Raw genomic sequence first — 26,168 nt, 5'->3', positions numbered from 1 at the left:
AGTATCCATATATAACTATGTGAAAAAATCAACAATTAAATAGAGGTGTACTAAAAAAGACTATGCCATCTGCCTTAGTTTTTCCTTTTTCCATTTTTTTTTTAAAAAAAATATAAATATAGTCGATGAACTTTGATATTTGTAATTAGTTCATCTTTAAACTTTCAATTCAAAATTATAAAGTCTACCAACTTTGGATATTTTCTAAAATGTGTTGGATGATTTTTTTAATATAATAACTGCGATGATGGAAGATTCAACCTTTAACTTTTAGAGAAAACGACAAATTCAATTATCGTTTAATTAAGCTTACTTTGGTTATTAGACATAAAATTAAGAAGGTAGAGTTCTATTACAATTCAAATTTATATAGAGTAGATTTACTAAGGTTGAAAAATATTTAATTTTTAAAAAATACATCCTGTATAAAATTGAAATGAATATTTGAAAAACTAGATGTTTTTTAAAATTGAAAGATTAAACATAAAAATAAAAATAAAACTTCAAAAGTTAAGGTAAAGTAGAAAAATCATAGTTGCATGAATAGAAAAAAAGAAAAGAAGTTTCATTATTATATTGAGAGAAAAAAAATGTAATTAAACAGTTTTTCAACATAAAAAGAATATTATATATTTGTCCGCTGATAGTTTCCAGACCGGGCCCACATTCATAACCAGTGAAAATTAGAAAAGGAAAAAGAAAAAACCGACAGATGACCAATCTTGCTGCTATTCCCATGGCGGTCTTCGCTTCGAACAATGTACGCCCCTAGTCTACTCGTTACAGCAATCAACAAGCGTCAAATTTCTCAATTCTCATTCATCCAATATCCTCAATCACTTCTCAATCCGAGCTTCTCCAATGGATAACGGCGACGACTTCTCCGACTACAAGCTCTGTGGCTTCTTGTGTGTGGTTCTTGCCGTTCCTTCGCCGCAATCCGAACTTCTGAATGTTCTACGTCCAGGTACGCGTTGTTATGTCTCCGCTGAGGGTTCTGATGTTTCTTTTACTTCCGAAAACGGTGTCATGCTTTCTCCGATTGAACCAAACCCCAAATCGGTCTCCAATCCCCGCGTTTTACCTCAAGATTCCGAGCAATGTAGGGGGACGGTAGGCGGAGAGGGCATTGGTGCGGTGGAGATTGGTGATTTAACTCCGAAGCGCCAGGTTTCTGCGAGGGGAAGTAGGAGCTCCAGGAAGAAGAGGACGAATAGGATGGGGCTGGTTCATGGCAGCATGAGCGTTGTGTACCAAATTCACGCTCTGGTAGTACACAAGTGCTTGAAGATTGATGCGCAGGTAATTTTTGTTGACATTGGCGTTGATGAGGACGCCAGAGCTGTGTTGTTGGTTGATGTTCACCTTCCCGTTGAATTGTGGTCCGGTTGGCAGTTTCCTAGATCCAAGACGGTTGCTGGTGCGCTCTTTAAGCATTTGAGGTGATGGACTGCTTTAATTTGCTTCGTTTTTTATCCCGGTTGGGTTGGAATTCGAGTTTGTACTTTTGAGTGACTTTCCTCTGCATTATTAATGAGGAATTGGAGTGGCTAGCTACTCGTTTATTTTTTGAATAATCAGATTGACGCGCAAAAAAATTGTCTTTTGCCCTACCAAAGAACTACAGTATGTTCAAACTATCTATCTACATGAATGGCATTTTTTTTATCTACAAATCAAGGAACCTTTATACTTTACATAGTTGCTTGAAGATCTTTAGAGATCTGATATAAGTTGTAACTCCGACCATAAACCCATATCATCCCTCCATACAATTTGTAGACACCAGTTCATATAGGTGAAAAAAAGTAGAGTTTCCATTCCTTTATTAAACTACCTAAACCTGGATTTTTGCATCTTATTGGTTATCTCAAGCTTTCATCTCCTTCAACTTCAGTTTCACGATTCTTATTTGGACATAAACAATTTTCTTCTTCAAAATTTTGCACAAATTAATCTTCTTTATCATCGGCTCCTTTCTATGGAGATCCGAAGTAACAATTTATTCCGCTCTCTGATAATATTCTTAGTAGCCTTTGCATGATATAGTCATAGAGAAACCAGACCTCCATTACACGCTAGAAAGGCACTTAAAAGAGAGTGGTATTGTTGTGAAAAATTCTTGAATTTTAACGGAGCTAAGTGTAGATATTGCCCTAGTGATTGAGTTATTGAAAGGGAAGAAATGAAAGGATCTCTTTGATGACAAATTCGAAAGTTCTTGATGTTTTGTTCCCTTATTTACTTTTAATAATTGTTGTGGCACCTTATTTCTTTTAGAGGCCAAGTAGTCTCTCTCTCTCTCTCTCTTTTTTTTTTTTAATAAAAAAAATTATTATTATTATTTTTATTTGTTTTTAAATCTCCCTCTTTTTGTTTCAATAATCAAGATTGGTATGAGTTGTTATCTATAGCTGTCTATTCGTTCTTATTTGTTTATTTTTTTCCTCTGTTAAGTAGGACCTTCACTCCTATTTCTTTTCATAGCCTTTCTTTTAATGGATTTTTGTTTCATACAAATGTTGTAAGTTTAATATGTTATATATTTTCAGTTGTGAATGGCAAGAGAGAAACTCTATACTTGTTGGAAAAGACCACTCTCAAGCTGCACATATGTTTAGGAAGAGTGTGTGGAATCTCGCAGAATGTCATGTCCACAGTTGCAAATTGCACAATAGTTCCGGAGGTTCTCCAAATAGAAGGCTCTTTGAACTTCATGAAATATTTAGAAGCTTGCCAAGTATTCTTAACTCAAGTGAACGTGAACATACGAGAATGCAACCAGAGGATGATTACTTTCAATCGGGCATATGGGACATATCAGATGACATTCTATTTAATATACTGAAAGCTCTTCGCCCCTTGGATCTTGTTAGGGTTGCTTCAACTTGCCGCCATTTGAGATCCTTAGCTGCATCAATCATGCCATGCATGAAACTCAAATTGTATCCTCATCAACAGGCAGCTGTCGAATGGATGTTACATCGTGAGCGCAATGCTGAAGTATTCTACCATCCTTTATATGCACCTTTTTCAACAGAAGATGGCTTTTCATTTCACGTAAATACTGTTACTGGTGAAATAGTCACTGGGGGGGCCCCAGCTATCACTGATTTTCGTGGGGGGCTTTTTTGTGATGAACCTGGCTTAGGAAAGACAATAACTGCACTGTCCCTTATCTTAAAGACTCAAGGAACATTAGCAGAGCCACCACCTGGAGTACAGATTGTTTGGTGCACACATAATGGCAATCGTAAATGTGGTTACTATGAGGTTAGCAGTAATAGTAATACTAGCACCAACCATTTCTTGGTGAAGGAAGCTGTGGCTTGGAATTCTCTCAAAGGATTGGAGGACTTAACATATCATACACCTAAAAGGGCAAGGGTGACAACTTTGGATGATAGACATACAGTAACTAATGATTCATGTGCTGTCAATGAGCTGAGGTCTCCATCATCTGCAGACTATGCAAAAGCAGTTCATGTGGTTCGATGCACCAGGAGCTTGAGTAGTAGTGTCAAGAGAAATCTTCTTCTCGCGTATGAAGGAGCATCTAGCCTTTCCAAAGAACTGAATGATGGTAAAAAGTCAACTAGAACACGGACAAGGAAGTTTCCTGCTGGGGCAAAGAAAGTTGGTGTATCTAATGGATTCACAAACAACTATGAGATACCCTGGACAACCAATGCAGATAAATTAGAATATAATGACACATGGGTTCAGTGTGATGCTTGTCACAAGTGGCGGAAGCTTGCAGAAACTTCTATAGCTGATTCTAGTGCAGCTTGGTTTTGTAGTATGAACACTAATCCTTTTTACCAAAGTTGCAGTGTTCCAGAAGAATCTTATGATAAGTGCCGTCCAATTACTAATATTCTAGGATTCTACACCAAAGAAACTTCTGGAGGAGAGGAGAAAAATATTTCGTTCTTCACCAGTGTGCTCAAGGAAAACCGTGCATTGATAAATTCTGGAACAAAAAGAGCCTTGACTTGGCTATCTAGTCTTGCGCCTGAAAAAGTTTCAGAAATGGAAAGAACTGGTTTAAGAAGTCCTATATTAACATCTTATGTGGTTCCTGGTGGTAATGTCCGTGGTTTTCATCAAATATTTGAAGCATTTGGTTTAGTACGAAAAATGGTAAAAGGCACTATGAGATGGTACTACCCGCAGAATCTTCACAACTTGGCATTTGATGTTGCTGCTTTGAGAATTGCACTGAGCGAGCCTATAGATTTGGTCCGGTTATATTTATCAAGAGCAACCTTGATTGTCGTTCCATCAAATCTAGTTGATCACTGGAAGACTCAAATTCAAAAACATGTCAGACCCGGTCAGTTACTGGTTTATGTATGGACTGATCATAGAAAACCTTCTGCACATTGTCTAGCATGGGATTATGATGTTATCATTACCACATTTAGTCGGTTAAGTGCAGAATGGGGGCCACGGAAGAGAAGTATATTAATGCAAGTGCATTGGCATAGGGTCATTTTAGATGAAGGGCACACCCTTGGCTCTAGTCTTAACTTGACAAACAAGTTGCAAATGGCTGTTTCATTGGTATCTTCAAATCGCTGGATACTAACCGGAACTCCAACTCCTAACACACCTAATAGTCAGCTTTCACATCTTCAACCATTACTTCGGTTTCTTCATGAAGAAGCCTATGGTCAGAATCATAAGTCATGGGAGGCTGGTATTCTCAGACCTTTTGAGGCAGAGATGGAGGAAGGAAGGTTACTTTTGTTGAACTTACTTCGTAGGTGTATGATTAGTGCAAGAAAGACAGACTTGTTAACAATCCCACCTTGCGTCAAGAAAGTAAAATACCTAAATTTTACAGAAGAGCATGCTCGAAGTTACAATGAACTTGTAGTCACAGTACGGCGTAATATATTAATGGCTGACTGGAATGATCCTTCTCATGTTGAAAGTTTACTGAATCCGAAGCAATGGAAATTTCGAAGCACAACAATCAAGAACATCAGACTGTCTTGCTGTGTGGCAGGACATATTAAAGTTGCAGAAGCTGGTGAAGATATTCAGGAAACCATGGATATTCTTGTTGATGATGGTCTGGATCCTATGTCACAGGAGTATTCTTTTATAAAATATAATCTCCTTTATGGTGGGAGCTGTTCTAGGTATTTTTTCACTTTAATTCATGCTGACTCTTTCACATTGTTTTATTTTTACTAATCAAAGAATGCTTGTATAGGTGTGGGGAGTGGTGTCGTTTACCTGTGATTGCACCATGTAGGCATCTTCTGTGCCTTGATTGTGTTGCTCTGGACAGTGAAGGGTGCACATTTCCTGGCTGTGGTAAATTATATGTGATGCAGACTCCTGAAACCTTAGCACGGCCAGAAAATCCCAACCCAAAGTGGCCTGTCCCCAAAGACCTTATTGAGTTGCAGCCGTCATATAAGCAAGTAGGGTGACTACGAGAGATAGTTACTTGAAAATTTTGGTTTCTAACTTTATCAACATAGGATCAACTGATCATGGTGTGTGATATTTACAGGATAACTGGGATCCTGATTGGCAATCAACATCTAGCAGTAAAGTTACATATCTCATTCAGAGATTAAAAGCTTTAAGTGAAGCAAATGATGAAGCTGCTTTGGTCCCTTCCCCTTTATTGTCTAAATCTGATGCACTACTGCAGGAAGTTGACCACTCAAGGCCTATCACTTCAGATCATGGAATAATCAGGGATAAAGTTCTTATTTTCTCTCAATTTCTTGAGCATATTCATGTCATTGAACAACAGGTAACTGTTCTGTCTTTGTCCCTAAATTTCAGGAATTTTCTACCATCATCTGTTCTTAACACCATTTCTCCTTGGCCAGTTAACCATTGCAGGCATCAGATTTGCTGGCATGTATAGTCCGATGCATGCTAGTAATAAGGTGTGGCATTTATTTCTATCATGTCCAGAATGTGTATAGATACCTAGGCATGGTGCTGGTGTGCAATGATTCTGTTTCATCTGTGCAGATGAAGTCGTTGACCATGTTTCAGCATGATGCAAGCTGCATGGTGCTTTTGATGGATGGAAGTGCAGCATTGGGTCTTGATTTGAGCTTTGTAACTTACGTATTTCTGATGGAGCCAATCTGGGACAGAAGGTATTACAAAAACATTATATGTTTGAGTTGTTTGATGGATGATTTAAACCTTCCTACAGGACTATACAATAAAAAACAATTTGGCTTGCATGCTTGGGAGCGCCACTACCTAGACGACACTGGCACACGTCACCGCCACCGCCACTGCCGTACAGCTTGAGCGCCGCTACCCAGACGACACCGGTGCACGTCACCGTCACCGCCGTACAGCCTGAGCACCGCTACCCAGACGACAACGGCGCACGTCACCGTCACTGCGTACCTTGCTGTCACCGCCACCGGGCCAATTAGTCCCCATCTTCCTTTCTTTCTTCCTTTTATTTCCCGAAATTATGGAGGTGAAAAGTAGTTGTATTTTTTATCACTTTTTCTGTATGTGGCAAGAAGGCAATGGTTTCTTTGTGGAAGATTTGAAAAGAGGCCAGAAAGTTTTCTTCTCAATAAGTATGGTACAATGGCTTGACACAAGCTTGAAAAGGCTATTGCACGATTCGACCTTTGAATTCTTTTTACTTAAGGAAAGGGTGGACCGAAGTGTTATTTGCCTCTCAAAGTTCCGTGACAAAAATAAATGGTTTGTGGAGTGTGCGGTATGGCCATCAATAGGAGGGAGAAAGAACATCCACATCCTGTATGGAGATGGCAAATCTGGCTGGCAAGATTTCAAAGAAATGGTTAGCTTTGTATTAATAGACCCCTGACCTCCCTGGTTCCCATAGATGAAATTCATTATCCATCAAGCAGCTGCCAGATGCAAGTAGCCCACATTCATTCTCCCTCATCAAAGATCCAGAAAGCAAGCTTTGTAGATGTTTGACAAACAAAAAGGATCCGAAGTTTAATAATACAAGTCTGGAGGAAGCAAGAACAGAAAAGGAGATCACCCAAAATCAAATTATTTCTTGTAAGAGCAAGGAGTTACAGTCCTCTATTTTTGTATCACCAAAAAAGAGCACCTCTTCCTTCTGAGTTTGCAAATGTAACGAAGTGTATAAAGAAGATTTCAGTAATTTATGGATAATATCCAGATTATTTGCGTTCATTGAGTGGAAGGATATATCAAAGTTGTTGGAGGACTACTTCCAATCTAAAGTTGTCATCAACCCGCCTTTTACAGATAAAGCACTGATAAGTATTAGTCAAGGAAATCTGGAAGAATTGATTGAAGTTCCGGGGAAATGGCAGTTGGTTGGGCCATATCACATTCGTTTTGAAAAATGGAATAGATTCAAACACAGCAGACCGGAAGTTATGGAAGGATTTGGCGGTTGGATTTCAATAACGAACTTCCCATTGGACTACTAGTGTAGAAAATCTTTTGAAGCAATTGATGCCTACTTTGGTGGTCTTGAATGTATCTCAATTCAGACCTTAAATATGTTAAGTTGTTCGGAAGATAAGATTAAGGTAATAAACAACTTATGTGGTTTCATGCCCGCGATGATAGAAATCACAGATGAAAATCGGTGAACCTTCTTTTTAAACTTTGGGGATATTGAAATACTTGAAAAGCCAAAAATTGTTCAAGGAGACCTTTTTGTCAAAAACTTCTCCAATCCGATTGATTTAATCAGAATCAATAGTCTTTAAGGATGAAGAGATTGATATTAATGTATTGAATCCAGAATGGTTGTTCTTATCAGCAGAATATTCAAAACAGGGGATTTCAAGAAATCCATTTGCAACTTTGACGAAAGATATTCAACGGAATTTGGCCAAAGATCCATCTACTTCCCCTTGGACAACCCAATCCAAAGCAGAAGAAGTTCAAAAGTTAAACCTGGTTGGTGTGAACACGGCAAAGGAAGTTGAAGAGTCACTTTTAATGAGGAAGGAGAAAATAACGGACACTCCTTCCTTGGGTCCCACCAAGGATGCAACAATTAATATTTTTAGTAAAGAAGTTTTAAATGATTCCCAGCCAAAGTCGGGGGAAATGCCTTCGATGGAACTCCAATGGTCACAGGGTCCTCGATGGTCACTCCAAGTCTCAACAATAACAGGTTAGAGTTCTCTATTTCTTCAAGTCTAGATGTCCCTCCCTCTGTCAATGGTTCACATTCTAGTAATACGTCATCAAAACAGAGTATTAATGGCTCCTCATCTTCCAAATCGACTTTCTTGATACCCCCTGTAATTGAAAATTCCAGTGTTGCAACGGCCAAAAGCACATTAAAAACAAGAAAACTCCCACATCTTTTCAAGTTGTTCCCCAAACATTTTGCAAGAACTAAGAGGTCTAAGTTGAGCTCAAAGAAAAGATTAGGCAACAAGAAGAAAAATACTGAAAGCAACCTCGATTTGTTAGAAGTCTGTTGTGCTCAAGCTCAAGCCATATCTAACTCAAGTTGGTCAGTGTCTTTAAACTCTCAAACAAAACACTTTAATCATTCAGTCTTCTCCCCCCTTAATTCTACGGTTAATTTTTTGAGAGGTACTCAATTATTTCTCCTTCCCAAGCTTTAAAGAAGAAGAAGAAACAGAAGCCGACTCCCCATTCAGCGTTAGTAGCGAAGAAGTTGAGCCTTATGAACAAGAGGATGGGCAAGTGACTCGAAAGAGGAAGGAGATATCAACTTCAGATCTTAATGCCCTGTTCCAGTTTGAGGAAGATCCAGCTGATAAAGAGAAGTTTGAAGTTAACCTTCCACCACTCCAATTAGTGGATATCCCAGATCATTTGAAATCAATAATTGATGATTGGGGAGTAATTTTGGGTTGATCTTCCTTAGTTAAATTATGGGTTCTATAATTGGTAATTTCAAGATGAAAATTGTTTCGTGGAATACAAGAGGTTTGAAGGATGTCAATAAGAGATTGGCACTCAAGAGATTTTTGAAAAAACATGATTTGGACTTAGTGTTGATACAAGAGTCAAAGAAAGAAAACTTCGATATTGGGTTCATCAAATCTATATGGAGCTCTAAAGACATAGGTTGGGAATTTGTGGAATCATTTGGTAAGTCAGGAGGAATGTTGACATTATGGGACAAGAGTAAGCTCTCGATTGCCAAATCTCTCAAAGGAGGATATTCACTTTTAGTTAAATGCATTATAGTGTGTAAGAAGACGTGTTGGGTTACAAACATGTATGGTCCAAATGATTACAAGGAGAGAAATTTGTATGGCCCGAATTGCTTTCCCTCTCAGCTTGTTCATAAGCACGGTGTACTAGAGGAGATTTCAACATCAATAAATGGGCTCATGAGCAATTTCCGTTTGATAGAGTCACCAAAGGTATGAGGAAGTTTAATAATTTCATTGATGAAGCTAATCTTTTGGAAATTCTTCTTTCCAGTGGCAGCTACACTTGGTCCCGAGAAGGCAGTTCTACTTCAAGGTCACTAATCGACCGGTTTTTTGTTACTAAAGTTTGGGATGATGAGTTTGAAAATACTAGAGTCAGCCAACAAGCTCGATTATTTTCAGATCATTTCCCTTTTGTTACTTGAAGCTGGATCTTTTAACTGGGGGCCCTTCTCCTTTTTGATTTTGCAATAGCTGGCTGCAAAATAAAGAATGTTCCAAAATCATTGAAAAGACTTGGAACAGTAGTAGATCGGCTGGATGAGCTGGTTTTGCTCTTAGTACTAAGATGAGAAGGTGAAAAGCACAGTCAAAGCATGGTTTACTGATTATCAGGAATTACAAAAAAGAAAGGAAGAGGAATTACTAAAAGAAATTGAAAAATGGGATGCTTTGGCTGAAACAGTCAACTTTTCAGATCTGGAATTTGATATTAGAACATCTTTGAAGGCAGAATTGATGTCAATATACAGGATAGAGGAGCTAAATTTATTGCAAAAGAGCAAGTTGAATTGGATAAGGTTGGGAGATGAAAATACAAGTTTCTTTAATCGATTTTTAGCAGCCAAAAAGAGAAGAAATTTAACAACTGAATTGGTAAACGACCAAGGGGAACCAACCAAATCTTTTCGAGAGATTGAAAGTCTAATCTTGGGATTTTATGAGCAATTATACTCTAAAGTTCCCGGAGTTAGATTCATGCCGTTGAACTTTGATTGGCATAAATTCAATCCAGAATTCTGTTCTTACAGGCAGATTTTCAGAGTCAGAATTGAAGTCAACAGTTAAGGCACTTGGTAAGAGTAAAGCTCCTGGTCCGGACAGCTTCACAGTTGAATTTCCAGTCTTTATTTGAAGATTTTTACAAGAATGGCAAGCTAAATGCATGCATTCAGGAAAATTTATTTGTTTAATTCAAAAGAAAGAGAATGCTACTGCTGTTAAGGACTTCCGGCCAATTAGTCTCGCTACTTTAGCTTACAAAGTTATTGTTAAGGTTCTTGCTGAAAGGTTGGAAAAAGTTATGCCTTCTATTATTGCTCTTACTCAAAGTGCCTTCACAGAAGGAAGACAAATTTTGGATCCAATTTTGATAGCTAATGAGGTGGTGGAGGAATATTGAGTTTGATGAAAAATAGAGTAGGGAAAGAAAAATAGCACACCAAGATTTTACGTGGAAAACCCTAATTAGGGAGAAAAACCACATGATAAGGGAATTCTTATTAGAAAACTGATACAAAGAAATACAACAGACCACCAACTTAAATAGAGAATAGGGAAACCCTAGGGTATAATGAAAAAGACAAAAATGGCTCTAGAGTGCAAAACCCTAATTTCAACACTCCCCCTCAAGTTGGGGCGTAGATGTCAATAAGACCCAACTTGCTCACACATACATTAAACAACTGTCTGGGTAGTCCCTTTGTTAGGACATCTGCAATCTATTGATTGGAAGGAATATAAGGAACACAAATGTTGCCACTATCAAGTCTTTCCTTGATAAAATGCCGATCAATCTCCACATGGTTTGTTCTGTCATGTTGAACAGGGTTATTTGCTATGCTTATGGCTGCTTTATTATCATAGTAGAGTTTCATTGGACCGGTATGTTCTTGATCAAGGTCTTTCAAAACTTTTTCAAACCAAATCTCTTCATAGATTCCCAGACTCATGGCCCTGTATTCTGCCTCGGCACTACTTCTGGCAACGACACCTTGCTTTTTGCTTCTCCATATAACAAGGTTGCCCCACACAAAGGTACAATACCCTGATGTTGATTTTTTGTCTACTACAGATCCTGCCCAATTAGCATCGGTGTAAACTTCGATGCATCGCCTTTCAGCTTTCCTGAACATCAAGCCTTTCCCTAGAGAGGTTTTCAGATATCTCAAGATGCGCTCTACTGCCCTTATGTGTTTTCATATGGAGACTGCATGAACTGACTTACCATACTTACTACATAAGAGATGTCAGGTCTAGTATGAGAGAGATATATTAATTTCCCAACAAGTCTCTAATATCTTTCTTTGCTCACTGGAACACCTTTACTCATATTACTTAACTTTGCATTTGCTTCTATAGGGGTATCAACCGGTTTGCAACCCGTCATACCTGTTTCCTTAAGCAAGTCCAGAGTATACTTCCGTTGGGAAACTGAAATTCCTTCTTTCGATCGAGCTACTTCCATTCCAAGGAAATATCTTAGTTTTCCAAGGTCTTTGATTTCGAATTCCTTAGCCATCTTTGCCTTCAATCGATCAATCTCTGAGGTATCATTGCCTGAAATAACAATGTCATCAACATAAACAATCAAAACTGCAATTTTCCCGAATACTGACCTTTTAGTAAACAGAGTATGATCAGAATGACCCTGTTTATATCCTTGCAACTTTACAAACATAGTAAATCTGCCAAACCAAGCCCTTGGTGACTGATTTAGCCCATATAAGGACTTTCTTAATCTGCAAATTCGGTGATTAAACTGTTTCTCGAATCCTGGGGGAGGGCTCATATAGACTTCTTCCTCCAGTTCTTCGTTAAGAAAGACATTCTTCACATCAAGCTGGTGAAGGGGCCAATCCTTATTAACTGCAACAGAAAGGAGGACCCGAATTGTGTTTAGCTTTGCAACGGGCGAAAAAGTCTAGGAATAATCAACCCCAAAAGTCTAAGTAAAACCCCTGACAACTAATCTGGCTTTGTATCTGTCAATACTTTATTGTGAACACCTATTTACATCCAACTGCTTTATGAACACTTGGAAGATTGACTTGATCCCACGTATGATTTTTCTCGAAAGCTCTCATTTCTTTCATAACCGCAGCTTTCCATTCAGGACTTTCCAACGCTGTGTGTATACTGTTTGGTATCACCACTGTGTCTAGATTTGTAGTGAGGGCCTTGAACTCAGGAGACAAATTACTATAGGACAAGTAACTCTGCAACGGATATTTAGTACATGATCTAGTACCTTTCCTTAGGGCAATCGGAAGAGCAAGGGGTTCATCTCTGTCTTTACTTTCTTCTGACATACTGTACTCACCCTCCGGTTCTGTTATTTTCCCACTCTCAACAATTTTTTCAGCGGGAATAAGAGATGCTTCTTTTCCAGGTTCTACCATGTTCTCAAGAGTCACATAATCATCTGTCTTTGCACCATCATCGACCTCAATCACATCTTTGCTGTCATTATCTTTCTTGCTTTTGCTCTCAATATTTTCAACACAAGCATTAGTTTTATCACATTTATTATTATGATCAGGGATAGGACTACTAGTACCTGGAACTGATCTCTGTTCAGACTTATGAACTGGAGTCGGAGAGATAACAGGCGGCGCTATTTTCTTCATGAGATTCTTCCTATAGTATTTGATCCAAGGGACTTGTTTGGTTGGGAGGATAGGTGCATTGGTACTGATATTGACATCAAGGATAGGTTCAGGTTCAGGTAAGGCAGAAAGGTTGGGACCCAAATTGGTTTCTTCACTGGAATGCTCCCCTTGAAGAGAACCATTGGGAAAGAATGGATGATCTTCAAAGAATGTCACATTCATAGAGACAGTATTTTCTTGAAGGAGGATGATAACACTTGTACCCACGCTGATGTAGAGGGTACCCTACAAAAACGCATTTTTGTGTCCGAGGGGTAAACTTGGTACGGTTAGGTCTGTGTGTATGGTCGAATACCACATAGCCAAAGACACGAAGGGGTACATCAAAAAGAAGTCTAGAGTTTGGGTAAGACTCTTTGAAGAAATCTAAGGGAGTTTGGAATTTTAGGACCCGGGATGACATGCGGTTTATTAGCTGGGCTACTGTCAAGATAGCATCACCCCACAAATAAGAAGGATTGGAAGTTGACAACATAAGTGATCGGGCAACTTCAACAAGGTGACGATTTTTCCGTTCGGCCACTCCATTTTGTTGAGGAGTGTACGCACAGGAACTCTGATAGACAACACCTTTGGAGACTAGGAATTCACGTAAGGCGTTACTAAGGTACTCTCGACCATTATCACTCCGGAGAATAGCGATTTTGACATTGAACTGGGTTTTTATAGAATTGTAAAATTGTTGGAAAACTGAAGTAACTTCTGATTTATCTGTTAGAAGGAAAACCCATGTTAGTCGAGTATGATCGTTAATAAAGGTTACAAACCAACGGTTCCCAGTTATGGTAGTGACTGGTGATGGACCCCAGACATCCCTATGGAACAGGGTAAACGGTTTAGAGGGCTTATAAGGCTGAGAAGAGAAAGAAACACGAGGCTGTTTGGCTTGGACATACACATCACATTTCAATTTAGAAATATTAACATTGCGAAAAGATGAGGAAACAAATAATTCATATACTGGAAATTAGGATGGCCTAGGCGATAATGCCATAACATATAATCAGTTTCAGAAACAGAAAAATGGGAAGAAAAAAAACTAGTCCTATCATATATCCTAAAGGAAGCTTCTTCAGTGAGGAAATAGAGTCCCTTGTCATGCCGGGTAGTGCCAATCGTCATCCCCGAGCTCAGATCCTGAAAAACAACATCATCAGGTGAGAAGATAACACGACACTTCAAATCGCTTGTAAGTTTACTAATAGATAATAGATTGTAAGACACTTTTGGCACATGCAACACATCTTGGAGGATTAAGCCGGCAAAGGGTGACACCCGTCCTTTTCCAGCAACGGGGGCAAAGGATCCATCTGTAATTCTGATTCTTTCATTTCCAGCACCAGGTTGATAAGACAAAAATTGATCAGAGGAGCCAGTTAAGTGATCTGTGGCTCCTGAGTCTAATATCCACGGTTTATTACCAGTTATACTCACAAGGCCAAAGGAGTGGAAAGTACTTGAATGGGCAATTGCACTTACATCCACTGTAGTAGTAGTGCTTTGAGTGGTTTCTTGATTCTGAGTCTGAGTATCTCCAATAACAGATTCACCTACAAGAGCCCGACTTGGCTGTCGTTTCTTACCATTTGGCAGTCGGCCATGAAGTTTCTAGCACTGATCTTTCGTGTGCTAGGGTTTTTTGCAATGTTCACACACAGGGGGCGGCTTACTGTTCTGTTTATCTTGGACAGGGCCTGATGTTTTGAAAGCAGCGGAATCTGTTGGTGTTACAGGTGTACTGTTCATGGCCCTCGACCTATCTTCCTCCAGGCGAACTTCAGAACAGACTTCCATTAGGAATGGTATTGGTCTGGTCCCCAATATATGACTTCGCACTGTATCAAATTTAGAGTTGAGTCCTGCAAGAAAGTCATACACGCGATCCGTTTCTTCAGACTAATAATGTAACACTCCTCCACAAGGATAGTTCCAAATCATTTCACGACACAAATCCATCTCTTGCCACAAGAGAGACAACTTGTTAAAGTAAGTAGTAACGTCCATTGTTCCCTGTTTGCATTCATGGACCTGCTTACGTAGAGTATATAAACGAGAGGCTTTCAGTCTCTTGGAGTAGAGTTTTTGGGCTGCCTCCCAAATATCACGGGCTATAGCTGCATACAATAAAGGTTTTCCAACCTGAGGTTTCATACTTCCAATCAAAATCGATCTCAACAAAGAATCCTCTCCTTTCCACATTTGCTCTTGGGGATCACCGATTCTTGGTTTTGGTATTTCACCTGTTAGATATCCAAATTTGTGACGGCCTTCAAGGGCAATTTTAATAGATTGGGACCAAGAAAAGTAATTATCATTATTCAACTTTTCTCCTATAATAAAGTCAGAAGAATTGCCTATAGCTCCAGAACATAAATTTGAAGGGTAAGTAGGGAACGGAGTTACCGAGTTATCAGGATATGGGTTTAGATCTGTTGGATCTTGGATGTCGATCTCAGGGCTTCCCCAATAGCAGCAAGCTACTGCTGAAACATCTCGTTCTGTCGTTTAATCTGCAACTGCAACTGGGTAACTTGATCTTGGATTATATTTCCTTGGTCCTGGTGGTATGATGAAGAATCTCCCCCTCCAAACTCATCCATGATCGGCGAAAACTGCCCCATTCGGTTGCTCATACTCGGCTGGAAAACACCCACACTTCTTCCATCTGTCTTTTGGTGCGGCAGTGGCTGAGATGAGACGCCGATCTGAGAGAAGACCGGCAGCAACAGTAACAGACGGGAACTGCTGGGCACGGTCGATCTGGACTGGTCGACGTCATTTGGCAGGGTCTGTGAGCGGTCGGACAGATTTCGACTTCGTTTGGCCGGTCGCTGGTCGTCTTCGTCTGTGCGCGACCAACCAGATGGGTAGCTGTGAGCTGGTCGTCTTCGTCTGCGTGCGACCGGACCAGATGGGTAGCTGCTGGGTTGATGGTCGCTGGTTGCTGGGTCTGGCGGCTGGTCATTTCGTCTGCGAAGGAGTCGGCCGGCGGTGGGTAGGGCGACGGCGGCTGGTCTTCACGAAAGTGGGGAAGAAGAGATTGGAAGTACCTGTTAATGGCTTTTTGGATAATACTGGTTATATCTGGGTTATTGGTTTGAGATTCTCCTGTTGGATTTTCCTCAATGCTAGCCATACTTTCGTCTCCATGCTCTGATACCATGATGAAAAATAGAGTAGGGAAAGAAAAATAGCACACCAAGATTTTACGTGGAAAACTCTAATTAGGGAGAAAACCACGGGATAAGGGAATTCTTATTAGAAAACTGATACAAAGAAATACAACAGACCACCAGCTTAAATAGAAAAAAGGGAAACCCTAGGGTACAATGAAAAAGACAAAAATGCCCCTAGAATACAAAATCCCAATTTCAACAGAGTTAAAAAGAAGAAAGGATGGATTCTGAAACTAGACCTTGAGAAAGCATTCGACCGTGTTGATTGGAGTTTTCTTGAAAAGATTTTGCTGAATAAAAAGTTTGATAAAAATGGGTCAAATGGATTTTGGGATGTATTAAGAGTCCTAGATACTTAGTTTTCATTAATGGTAGACCGAGAGAAAGAATCGTAGCATCAAGAGGTTTCACCCTTTCTCTTTCTTCTTGTTAGTGAAGTATTGGGAGCTCTAGTGGCAAAGCTTCATCAAAGTGGACTGTTTGAAGGTTTTGTGGTGGGAAAGGAGAAGACTCACGTATCCTTACTTCAATTTTCAGATGATACATTAATTTTTTGCAAGTTTGATAATAATATGCTTGCAAAACTAAAGCAAACCATTGATTTGTTTGAATGGTGTTCAGGCCAGAAAGTAAACGGGGAGAAATCAGCCTTGTGCGGAGTTAATGTGGATGAAACTGAGTTGCTATCTGCTGCTGCAAGTTTAAATTGTAAAGCTGAGCATTACCTATCCTCTATCTTGGGTTACCATTGGGTGGCTACCCTAAACAAGTTTCTTTTTGACAACCAGTAATAGATAAAATTCATGCTAAACTTGATAAATGGGATAAATGGAAGAGATTTAATCTATCTAGAGGAGGGAGAACAACTTTATGAGATGGAGGCCTTGGTTTGGGGGGTTTTAAGGCAGAAAATCTGGCTCTCTTAGCAAAGTGGGGTTGGAGATATATCGAAGAGGAAGATTCTCTTTGGAATCAGGTTGTTAGAAACATTCACGGTAAAAATACCTACAACTGGCACATGGCGGGTAGAGAAGGAAGAAGCTTGAGAAGTCCCTGGATTAGTATATCGAGAACGTGGTTGAAGATGGATACTTTGGCTACCTTTAAGCTTAGAAATGGTAGACGAATCGCTTTTTGGTAAGATACTTAGGAAGGTTCAACTCCACTTTGCACTCTTTTTCCAAAACTTTATAGGGTAGCTCTACTTTCGAATGGATCGGTAGCGGACCACTTGGATAACTCTTTGGCGTCTTGGTCAATCACCTTTCGCGTTTACTCAAGGAGGAGGAAATAGTAGAGTTTCAGGGTTTGCTTGGCCAGCTTTCTAATAGGAGAGTGATAGATGACTTTGATAAAAGATCATGATCATTGGAGGGTAATGGGTTTTTTTCAGTAAAATCTCTAACAAACCATTTATCTCCTTCCTCACCGATGGACAATTTCATCTATTAAGGCCTTATGGAAGACAAACTGCCCTAGGTGTGTAAACATCTTTGTGTGGACAATGTTTTATGGTCACCTAAATGTTTCCTCAATAATGCAACAAAAGAGGTCTGCTAGTCGTCTCTCCCCATCCATTTGTATGTTTTGTAAACAGCATGAAGAAGATGCATAACATCTGTTTTTCAGTTGCCCTTACTCAAAATTGTTGGGAGAAATTGTTCACTATTTTCAACTTATCATGGGCTTTTAGCAACGATTTTAAAGAAAACTGACCGCAGCTCCTTTTGGGATCACATTTTAATAAAAATTCTAGTTTGATTTAGATCAATATGGTGTTGACGCTTTGCTGAATGAGATATGGTTCGAAAGAAATCAAAGAGTGTTTCATGATAGGTCCCTTTGTTGGTTGGATCGGTTCGAGATTGCCTGAAGGAATGCCTCTTCGTGGTGCATATTGTCAAAACAATTTGAAGACTATTTTATTTGGGATTCTTACTTAAATTGGAGATCATTCATCTTTCCAGACCATTAATGGAGTCATGTATAGATTTATTTTGTATTTTGTTTGCTGTATTTCTGGTTTTTGTAATCATATTTACGGTTTAGTTTGTATTTTCGCATGTATGTAGTCTATTTTGGTCTATTAATGCTTCATTGTAAGGGTTTTCTTTTCCTTTAAATTTAGGTTGTAGGAAATGATGAGGGCGCTAAGGAGGTGTCAACCTAGTTGAGATGTCCGGATGCGCCTCCTGATCCATAGGACTCATATTTTAAACTCTTGGTATATCTCTCTTATACTTTTAGCTTTGTCTCGTTTTAGTATATCAATAAAGAGACTTGTTTCCCTTTCCTAAAAAAAAGAAAAACAATTTGGTTTGCACGATCTCAAATACTCTTGCAGCAGATCTGATTTTTGGTTGAGAGTGAATCCCGACCATCCTTCTAACCTTTCACCTGAAGGGAGTTATCACTTCAAGTATACATCTCACATATAGGGAAAACCAAGAACTTTCAAACTTGGTAGAGAGAGTAATTAATGGACGTGTGTCTCTCTCCATTTAATTTGAGCATGTATGAATCTTTGTTTCCTAAACGAGATAGTGGTTAAGGAGAGAAAACATTGGTGGAGTCCATGAAGCGGAATTTTGTTGAAAGATAGGGGTTAGATTAGTTAATTGGATTTTCTCATGCTGTTAGTTATGCTACCACCAAGGATTTTTCGAAACTCATCTACTGACTATTAGTTTGTACCACGAAGAATCAGATTCATTAGGCATGTAGCTTTTGCCTTATTATTACTAATATATTGTTGACCACCATTTTTTTCGATAAGAAAACAGTTAACCATTCAAGTAGTAAGATCTTTTCTTTGAATCCTGACCTTCCTGAAAGAAATCTCTCCTAGCAATCTGAATGAATTGTCCCTTTATGTAGCCAGTTATGACTTTTAACATAAGAGTTAATCTTGCCCGCGTTAATGTAGTGAGTTGTGATTAATACAATCTTACCTCTTTTCAATTTGTCTTGTATTAAAATTTTCAGGTCAATTAGACTAATGTTCGAAGCTCCTAAAGCTCTAGAGTGAATTATGTCTTATTTCCCACCCTTATTTCCATCCCTTTTGACTTGAATGAAAATCTCGTTTTCTACCAAAAAGGGAAAAAAGATTAATAAACATATGTCATAAATGTATAAAGCCAAAAACTAAAACATGATGCAATACTTTTGTGGGAAAGTTGGATCTGTAAAGCCTAACACCAACAAAATTGTTTTCTAAAAATCTGTCAGTTGCAAAAGAGCTGAATGTTTGTCCTCTTTGGCATGAGCAGTTGTAACAAAATATGCACATGAAACCTTTGAATTAGTGATTTTGCAGTCTTCAAAAGATTGTAATCGATTCTAGCTTTCATTCGAAACATTAGAAGCTTACTGGATTTGATCGAGTTAGATGCAGACTCCAGGTTTCTGAATAATAGGGCTTACACCTGCTGTTTTGTTGTTAAACATCTCTAGATACTTGAGGAACAGGCTAATTCATGATTTATTTTCATCCTTCATAGGATGTTATCTTGGTTTCCTATACCTTTCCAGTTCATCATGCATTTTTGCACTTTTAATCTGAGTAATAGATCAATGTTTCTATACATTTGGCTCTGATTTCTCAGCAGATAAAGCATTAATAACTAATCCATTTTGGCCGTTCTGTATTCTTTTTTAGCTGCTCAGCATAGGATTGTTTTCAACTATAGTAATTTGCTCGATTATTTCTCTTTTTTTTAGCATGGAGGAACAAGTGATCAGTCGTGCTCATCGGATGGGTGCTATTCGTCCTATTCATGTTGAAACCTTAGTAATGCATGAAACTATTGAAGAGCAAATGGTACAGTTTCTACAGGTACGTCATAGGCTCTTGAAATACTAGTAGTGGTAGTGGTAGTGATCTTGCATTGGGTATTAACCATCCTGTCCTTATGTGCTCTAGTTTTTGTAATTTTGCATTCTATTTTTTCTGAACTTTGGCTGTTTATTTTTGTAGGTCCCTCCTTTTTTACTTTCATATATCTTGATAAAAGTTGATTTCTTTTCGAAAAAATAAGAACCTTTTTACTTGTGTAATTATATTGCAGTAATGTCTTCTGAAGAACTTACTAAAGGTGTCTTTGATTTCAAAGCTTCAATGTATCGAGATTTGAGCACCTTGGTTCCTTATTCTTGGCAAAACACACCTTTCACATCTGTTATGTTTTGTTTCACACACAAGAAGTCTTTTATTAAAGTGCATGCACAAGAAATAGACAACACAAGATGTTTTCTCCCTCCAATCAATAAAAATTGTAAAGCCTCTATAATTGTAAAATGCTCCAACCAAAGAACTTCTAAAAGATAACATTTTAGAATTCAAGAAACGCCTAAATACCTTGTATGAAGTTTCTTTTTCCATTCTATTGATAAGTGCTAAGATACATCTGGATGAAGAGAGCCTAAAGATTCTACAAGTAACACCTATTAGTGACCTGGAATAACCCCAAAAATCTTCTTCTGGGAAGTCCAGGGGAAAAAAGGCAGATGGTCATGGTTTTTACAATTTTTGTATTGACAACACTAGTTCTGGAAAAGGCTGATCTAGGAATTTTCTATTGAATATGTTCAAAATACTAACCTCGTCCAGGGATCAATAAAAATAATCTCAACATATTTTTTGGAATTTGACTTCCATATTTCCAAAAGGAAAAAAATAAGTGCCTCCGTATGAAAAGAAGAGTCCATGAACATGTAAGACAAGGTGCCAACACATGTCTGGAACTCACCTTCTGAATTCTGGATGAGGGCTTGGAGCAAAATCCTGTAGAATCTTTATCCTGTCAAAGCCATATTCATTTCTATTAATCTGTCCCTGCTGTCAGCTATAGAAACCCTGGAAATGTAAAGAGTTTTTTCTTAAGCCTCATCCGCCCAGTATCTCAGTTTACCTTGAATCTTCTCTCATCAGTCTTCACATTTCTGTAATGTCTCAATCAACTTCATCATCTGCTGGTGCTTAAGATGGAGATTCTTCATCACTGGGTTATCATATCATTAAGATGCTGTGTATTGCTGTGGTTGTCAAGCAGCTTAAGTTCAATCCTTTTCCTATTTGTATAGTAACTAGTAAGTGACTTGCTTTAAGTTAGGTGCTTGAGATCCTTCGTGATTGGGGTTCTCTTATATCATTGTGGGAGGGGGATCTCTCTTCCCCCGCCCTTGGGTTGTCTCTGGTTTCTTCTTTACATTTTTCTTGTTTCTGATGAAAAATGAAAACATTTGATGCTCCGGTTGATTTTTCCATTTGTTGTAGTGCATTGGTTTTTATTAGTGAAAATTGTGACTGCAACATTCCAGTCTCCAGTAGCCAACCTAACTGTCCAAGCATAGTTCTACGACATCATTTATTTGTTGAACTAAAAAAAAGTGTTCCAGCCTCCAGTATATATTTTGTGCCAATTCCATTATCTTGTGTTCTCTAATCCTTGGTACTTTTGTAGGCTACTCTCTTTTGCACTTTCTATGGTTGCTTTTCTTACACTTAAATGGTGGATTTTTCTTAAACATTCCACATCGTTTCGTTTAATGCCTTTTTTTTAGTATGTTTCTTTTAATGCTTTAATCCTCATTATTTATTATTTTCTCATAATGCCTTGTTTTTTTCCCTTTTTAAACGAAGGATACTGATGAGTGCAAAAGATTGATGAAGGAAGAATTTGGCAAGCCTGATTATGAAGGACCACGAGCTCATCGTTCATTGCACGATTTTGCTGGGAGCAATTATCTTTCTCAGCTCAAGTTTGTCAGGACAAATCCTATACTGGAAAAGGTTGTAGAGAATATTTAATTATATAGTGCAGTCTCTGACATATTCTATTGCTGTTAGTGTAGACATAATAAGATTGGTATTACAACTTGAAGGGAAAAATGGAGGCCAACGGTGTCTTCAGTGGCTCAAATGCTATTCATAAAGTCAAGAAATAGAAGTAGCTGTATCTTCATTTTGTTGAGTTCCAAGTTATTGCTGAAGACTGAAGAATTCAATCAGCATATTGTTATTACTTAGGTCTTGAAGAACTTGGATTTACAAAATGTGTATAGTTCAGTAGAGTAGTTTCCGATGGGCAGAAATATAGAGTGAGCTCCGGATCCGGGGTGTATAGAAGTAGCAAACACTCGTAATAGCAAGCGAAAAGGGCAAGCTTTTTATTTGTAATGGTGGGCGGGTCTCATGAGATCTAAGGAATCAAACAAAAGCCACAACAGAGCTATCGAGTATAGTGATTCGGATTCCCTCGCCAGACTCCGTTCCTGGACCCAGCAGCACAGACGGCAGGCCAGGTTTGAATTCAAATTAGACTTTTATTTGTTTGACCTCCTCACATATACGATTTTTTGAGAGGGAAACGTATCCCAATTGAACACTCGCTATAATTTTTTGTTCTGCTCTTATAAGTTGGCCAAGCCATTGAAATATTGATGCAGGTTGTAATACTGCTGGTGTAAGAATGAAAGATGCCATGTATATATAATGTCTACAAAATTTACCATTTAAAAAATCTTCATTTCAAATTTCTGGTTAGATATATTTGATCAATTAACTATATTGTTCCTGACGAAACTTGACTTCTTTCTTGTGCTTTATAAAAGAAATCAATGGTGAGTTATCTGATTTCTTCTCTTCTGCTTTATTCAGTATGTAAAAGGTTGAAATTAGGGCAAGCATCCAAAAAAGGTTGGTTGATTGAGGGGTTTTCTAATTTTGTCTACAAGAAAGCTAAGATCTCTGTATTTCATCATATTATTGAGAAGTAGCCATGAATTATCTTTAGGTAATAAAGGAAAAGGATAGAAATGGAAAACCTCAGTGGTAGTGCTTTTTTTTACTAACTTTCTGATAGAATAATAAATATATATATATAAGATGGAGTGAAGAGAGATTCATTTTCTACCCTCCTTTAAAACTTTTTTGTTTTTTTGTCAAAATCACACCACAAAAATCACAGTAGGTACTCTCAACTTTGGAATTTTGACTAAAATCTCAATGTATTACCACTTTCCTTTCTTTTCTTCCTTTCCTCTCTTGTAGATAAGAATCAATGTATTACTTTCACTAGAGGATTAAATATTCTCTTTGGTAATTCTTATCTTCATTTGAGCAAAATTTAGCGGTGTAGCATTTAGTGACTCATGTTTTAGAAGAAAATTTATATAACTTCATTCAAAGATCTGATCATTAGTGCCCTTTTGATCTTCCCTATTGATTCAAGATTAAATAGTTAATTTATTTTCAGAAGGCAAATATGAAGAAGGAAGAGAATTTTTCCAATATCTTGCAGATTCTCCCCAATCAATCAAGATCTTTCCACTTTCTTTCCTTTCTCTTTTGTGAGATTAAGAGAAATAGAAAGTGACAATTATTAATCATCAAAATGAGAAGTCCGATTCTTTCTTACTTTCTTCTTCTTCTGTTATTATTTATTATTATATTATTAGGTAAATGAGAAGCCTGATTCAAACTTGTGTACAAGTTCAATGAATATTATAAACATTTAATTCCAGACATAATATTATTACTCCTTTTCCTCATACTTGACATAAGTTTCAAACAGATAGAAGTGCAAATGCATTATGAAAATTAATGTTTCCAATCAAATAATTTCTTATCAAGATCTTCAAAAGTAATATTACACCATGTTTTGAAAGCTCTTTCTTTTTTCTTTTTACTGTTCAAACATGAAATCTCAGAATTCCAATTATGACTCCCTTGAAATCCTTACAAGATTGACAACCAATTTCGTGTTGGAACTGGAAACAAGCAAATCTTGACCAAATTCATTCAGCAATCTTATTAGTGGTCCAAAGCCAAAATTGGAAAATAAAAAGAAAGAAAAAAAGTGATGTATGCTCTTATTTTGTTTGTTTGGTAGAGATCAAATCATGAGTTCACATGTCTAAACTACAAAATAATGAGATTTCTAAGCCTAAAAATCTGAATTTTCATCAACTTTGTACAAGTAGACAAATTTCAAAATGACTGCGACTCTTGTAACCATAATAATTGTCATTTAACTCTAGAAAATCTGGTAATAATGATTAATGGTCATCCGCAAAAGTTCAGAAAAGTTCATTGTATTTTGTTCTTGTTCTCTCAGATGATTGGCTCTTTTCCATTTCCTTTCTCTTGAGATTGTTGATATCCATCTCCTTGTCTTTACCTCTACATATGAAAGGCTTAAGCTTATTGACATCAGATAATTTCACTGGTTTTAGCAAAAACTCCTCAGCTCCTTCTTCCAAACATCTGATTCAAAATGAAAAAAAAACCAAAACCCAATTCAGATTCACATGAAAAATATAAATAAATTGGTTCTTGTTCTATCAGTTTTCCTCACCTGTTGATTCTTGATGGAACATTCTCAGAGGACATAATCACAACAGGAATGTCTTTAAGTGAGTCAGATTCCTGCAAAGCCAGATGTAAATTTTCTTCAGATTTTCTGTTTGGAAGGTGAGAGAATAAAACATTACTTGGAAAGTGAAAACCCAACAAGAGAACTAAGCCTATGAACTTGCCTTGATCTTTCTGAGAAGATCATAGCCTGTCATTTCTGGCATACAGTAATCTGTAATTATGAGATTAACTTCAATCTCCTGTATCAAAGTAAACTAATCAAACAATGCCTCAAAAGAACAAAACAAACACCCAAATTAAGATTAAACTTGGTAATTGTTAACTAACTTGATGATGATGATGATGATAATGATGATGATTTTCAGGGGAAATAGGAGAATGGTTGCTTCCATTTCTTTCTCTAACCAAACCCAGAAGCTCCAAAGCTTTGCTTCCAGAATCCACAGCAGTAACTGTGGAAAAAAACAAACAAACAAACCCACTTGTTAAATCAATCATCACTCAACCCAACCAAAACCATAGATTATATAGATCATAGCATTATTCCAATGACTTTGAAAATACTTTTCAAACAATTCTTTTAACTCGATAATTTTAAACTTAAAAAGTGAGACCAAACAAGCAGTGACTGAGGAGAAAATCACATTCCAAAGAGTTCATCCAATATCATAAGCTTGGCCAATAGGTCGTGAGGTCGAAAATTAGCACAAGATCTAACAAGGGACTAACAATGGGGGAAAATGCGACATTCTACACTATATTAAACAACCAGTCAACCCAAAAACTTAAATCTATTGGTGACATCAAAATTCATATTATGAAAAGACCAGACGTAAGAAAAAGAGATTGAAGATAAAAGCGTAAAGAAAGAGAAAGAGAAGGCTGATTAGCAGAGTAGTACCATTGAAGGAGGAAGTTTTGAGGAGCCTTTCAATGAGCTTCCTATCAATGAGGCTGTCATCAACAGCCAAGACATGAAATCGAGGCTCAGCGGAGAGAAGGGCCATGGGAATTGGAATTCAATAGTAAAATCAAAGGAAGAAGAAGAAGAAGAAGAAGAAAGGGAATTCTGGTGGGAAGAAGAGGAAGGATAAAGGGTTTATAAATGGGGAAGAAAGAAAGCATTTTGATTCTGATTAGAATGGGGAATTGGGATATAATTTTGCGAAATCCTTACAAGATTTTTTTGACAGTTTGGAAAGGAAGATCCTACAGATTTTGTTACCCAATCTCTCCCGGATCTTCAATTTTTATTCTTATTTCAATTCAACTTCAACAAGCAAACAACAACAACAAGGTGCTTTCCTTTCATTTCTTCTTTTTCTTTTCTTTTCTTTTTGTTTTTTTATTTCCCAATTAAATTATATATATGTATATATATATTATTATTTCTTTTGGACTTTTTTTTTTTCATTTCTCAGTTATTATATTCTTTGACTATTTCGGTTTTTTCTCTCTCTCAAGTTTTTATCATTAATTAAGGGATAGTTAGAGAACTACTTTGATTTCGGAGTTTTTTAGTTTGAGTTTAGAAAGTTTATATTTGACGAGTATAGTTTTTTAACCTATAGTTTTGAAGTTTGTATGTCAATTTTTTTTTTTTTTTTTTTTTTTTTTTTTTTTTTTAATGTAATATGCAAGTAGAGTTATAATTCAATCAAAATTTTCAGAGTATGTTTCAATTTTCATTTTCACTCAAAATAGGTAAATATCAATATGACATTTTTTTTTTAAGATTTAAGATAATTCTAAATAGCTTGAATTTGGATTTTTTTAT

General features: G+C 37.5%; 2 protein-coding genes across 6 annotated transcripts; one reads left to right on the top strand and one right to left on the bottom strand.

Moving 5' to 3' along the window:
* The first annotated feature begins 661 nt into the window (after positions 1-661).
* On the top strand, positions 662-22,648 carry LOC120081239 (SNF2 domain-containing protein / helicase domain-containing protein / F-box family protein). 5 transcript variants are annotated; one of them, XR_016530703.1, is made up of 11 exons: positions 662-1,442; positions 2,553-5,150; positions 5,225-5,438; positions 5,531-5,572; positions 5,675-5,779; positions 5,859-5,918; positions 6,007-6,137; positions 18,140-18,235; positions 19,735-19,849; positions 21,656-21,805; positions 21,898-22,648. XR_016530703.1 is itself a non-coding variant. In XM_039035947.2 (10 exons), the coding sequence occupies exons 1-10, from the start codon at positions 862-864 to the stop codon at positions 21,958-21,960; spliced, it is 4,059 nt and encodes a 1,352-aa protein (XP_038891875.1). In that variant the 5' UTR covers positions 663-861; the 3' UTR covers positions 21,961-22,648. The 5 variants fall into 5 exon arrangements, 3 of the variants coding, with proteins under 3 accessions (XP_038891874.1, XP_038891875.1, XP_090171744.1); XR_016530702.1 differs by having other exon boundaries at positions 663-1,442; positions 5,531-5,779; XM_039035947.2 differs by lacking the exon at positions 18,140-18,235 and having other exon boundaries at positions 663-1,442.
* Positions 22,649-23,861: 1,213 nt separating this feature from the next.
* Positions 23,862-25,725, bottom strand: LOC120081687 (two-component response regulator ORR3-like). Its single transcript, XM_039036773.2, has 5 exons — positions 25,293-25,725; positions 24,719-24,843; positions 24,553-24,630; positions 24,372-24,442; positions 23,862-24,280 (listed from the first exon to the last, which is right to left on the bottom strand). Exons 1-5 carry the CDS (start codon positions 25,396-25,398, stop codon positions 24,094-24,096), a joined length of 567 nt encoding a protein of 188 aa, XP_038892701.1. The 5' UTR covers positions 25,399-25,725; the 3' UTR covers positions 23,862-24,093.
* Between the last annotated feature and the right edge of the window lie 443 nt (positions 25,726-26,168).

This window comes from Benincasa hispida, chromosome 7 (genome assembly GCF_027475165.1).
Source record: "Benincasa hispida cultivar pf3 chromosome 7, pf3_genome.v1.1, whole genome shotgun sequence".
Classification (NCBI taxonomy): Eukaryota; Viridiplantae; Streptophyta; class Magnoliopsida; order Cucurbitales; family Cucurbitaceae; genus Benincasa; species Benincasa hispida.
This window is presented reverse-complemented; position numbering and strand designations above follow the sequence as displayed.

Coding starts and splice junctions, on each gene's coding strand:
- LOC120081687 (XM_039036773.2), bottom strand. CDS start 25,398: ATGGCCCTTCTCTCCGCTGAGCCTCGATTTCATGTCTTGGCTGTTGAT. Junction 24,631..24,718: donor ATCATCATCATCATCATCAA/GTTAGTTAACAA, acceptor ACTTTGATACAG/GAGATTGAAGTTAATCTCAT. Junction 24,281..24,371: donor GTTCCATCAAGAATCAACAG/GTGAGGAAAACT, acceptor ATTTTGAATCAG/ATGTTTGGAAGAAGGAGCTG.
- LOC120081239 (XM_039035946.2), top strand. CDS start 862: ATGGATAACGGCGACGACTTCTCCGACTACAAGCTCTGTGGCTTCTTG. Junction 5,780..5,858: donor TTCATGTCATTGAACAACAG/GTAACTGTTCTG, acceptor CTCCTTGGCCAG/TTAACCATTGCAGGCATCAG. Junction 19,850..21,655: donor AAATGGTACAGTTTCTACAG/GTACGTCATAGG, acceptor TTTTAAACGAAG/GATACTGATGAGTGCAAAAG.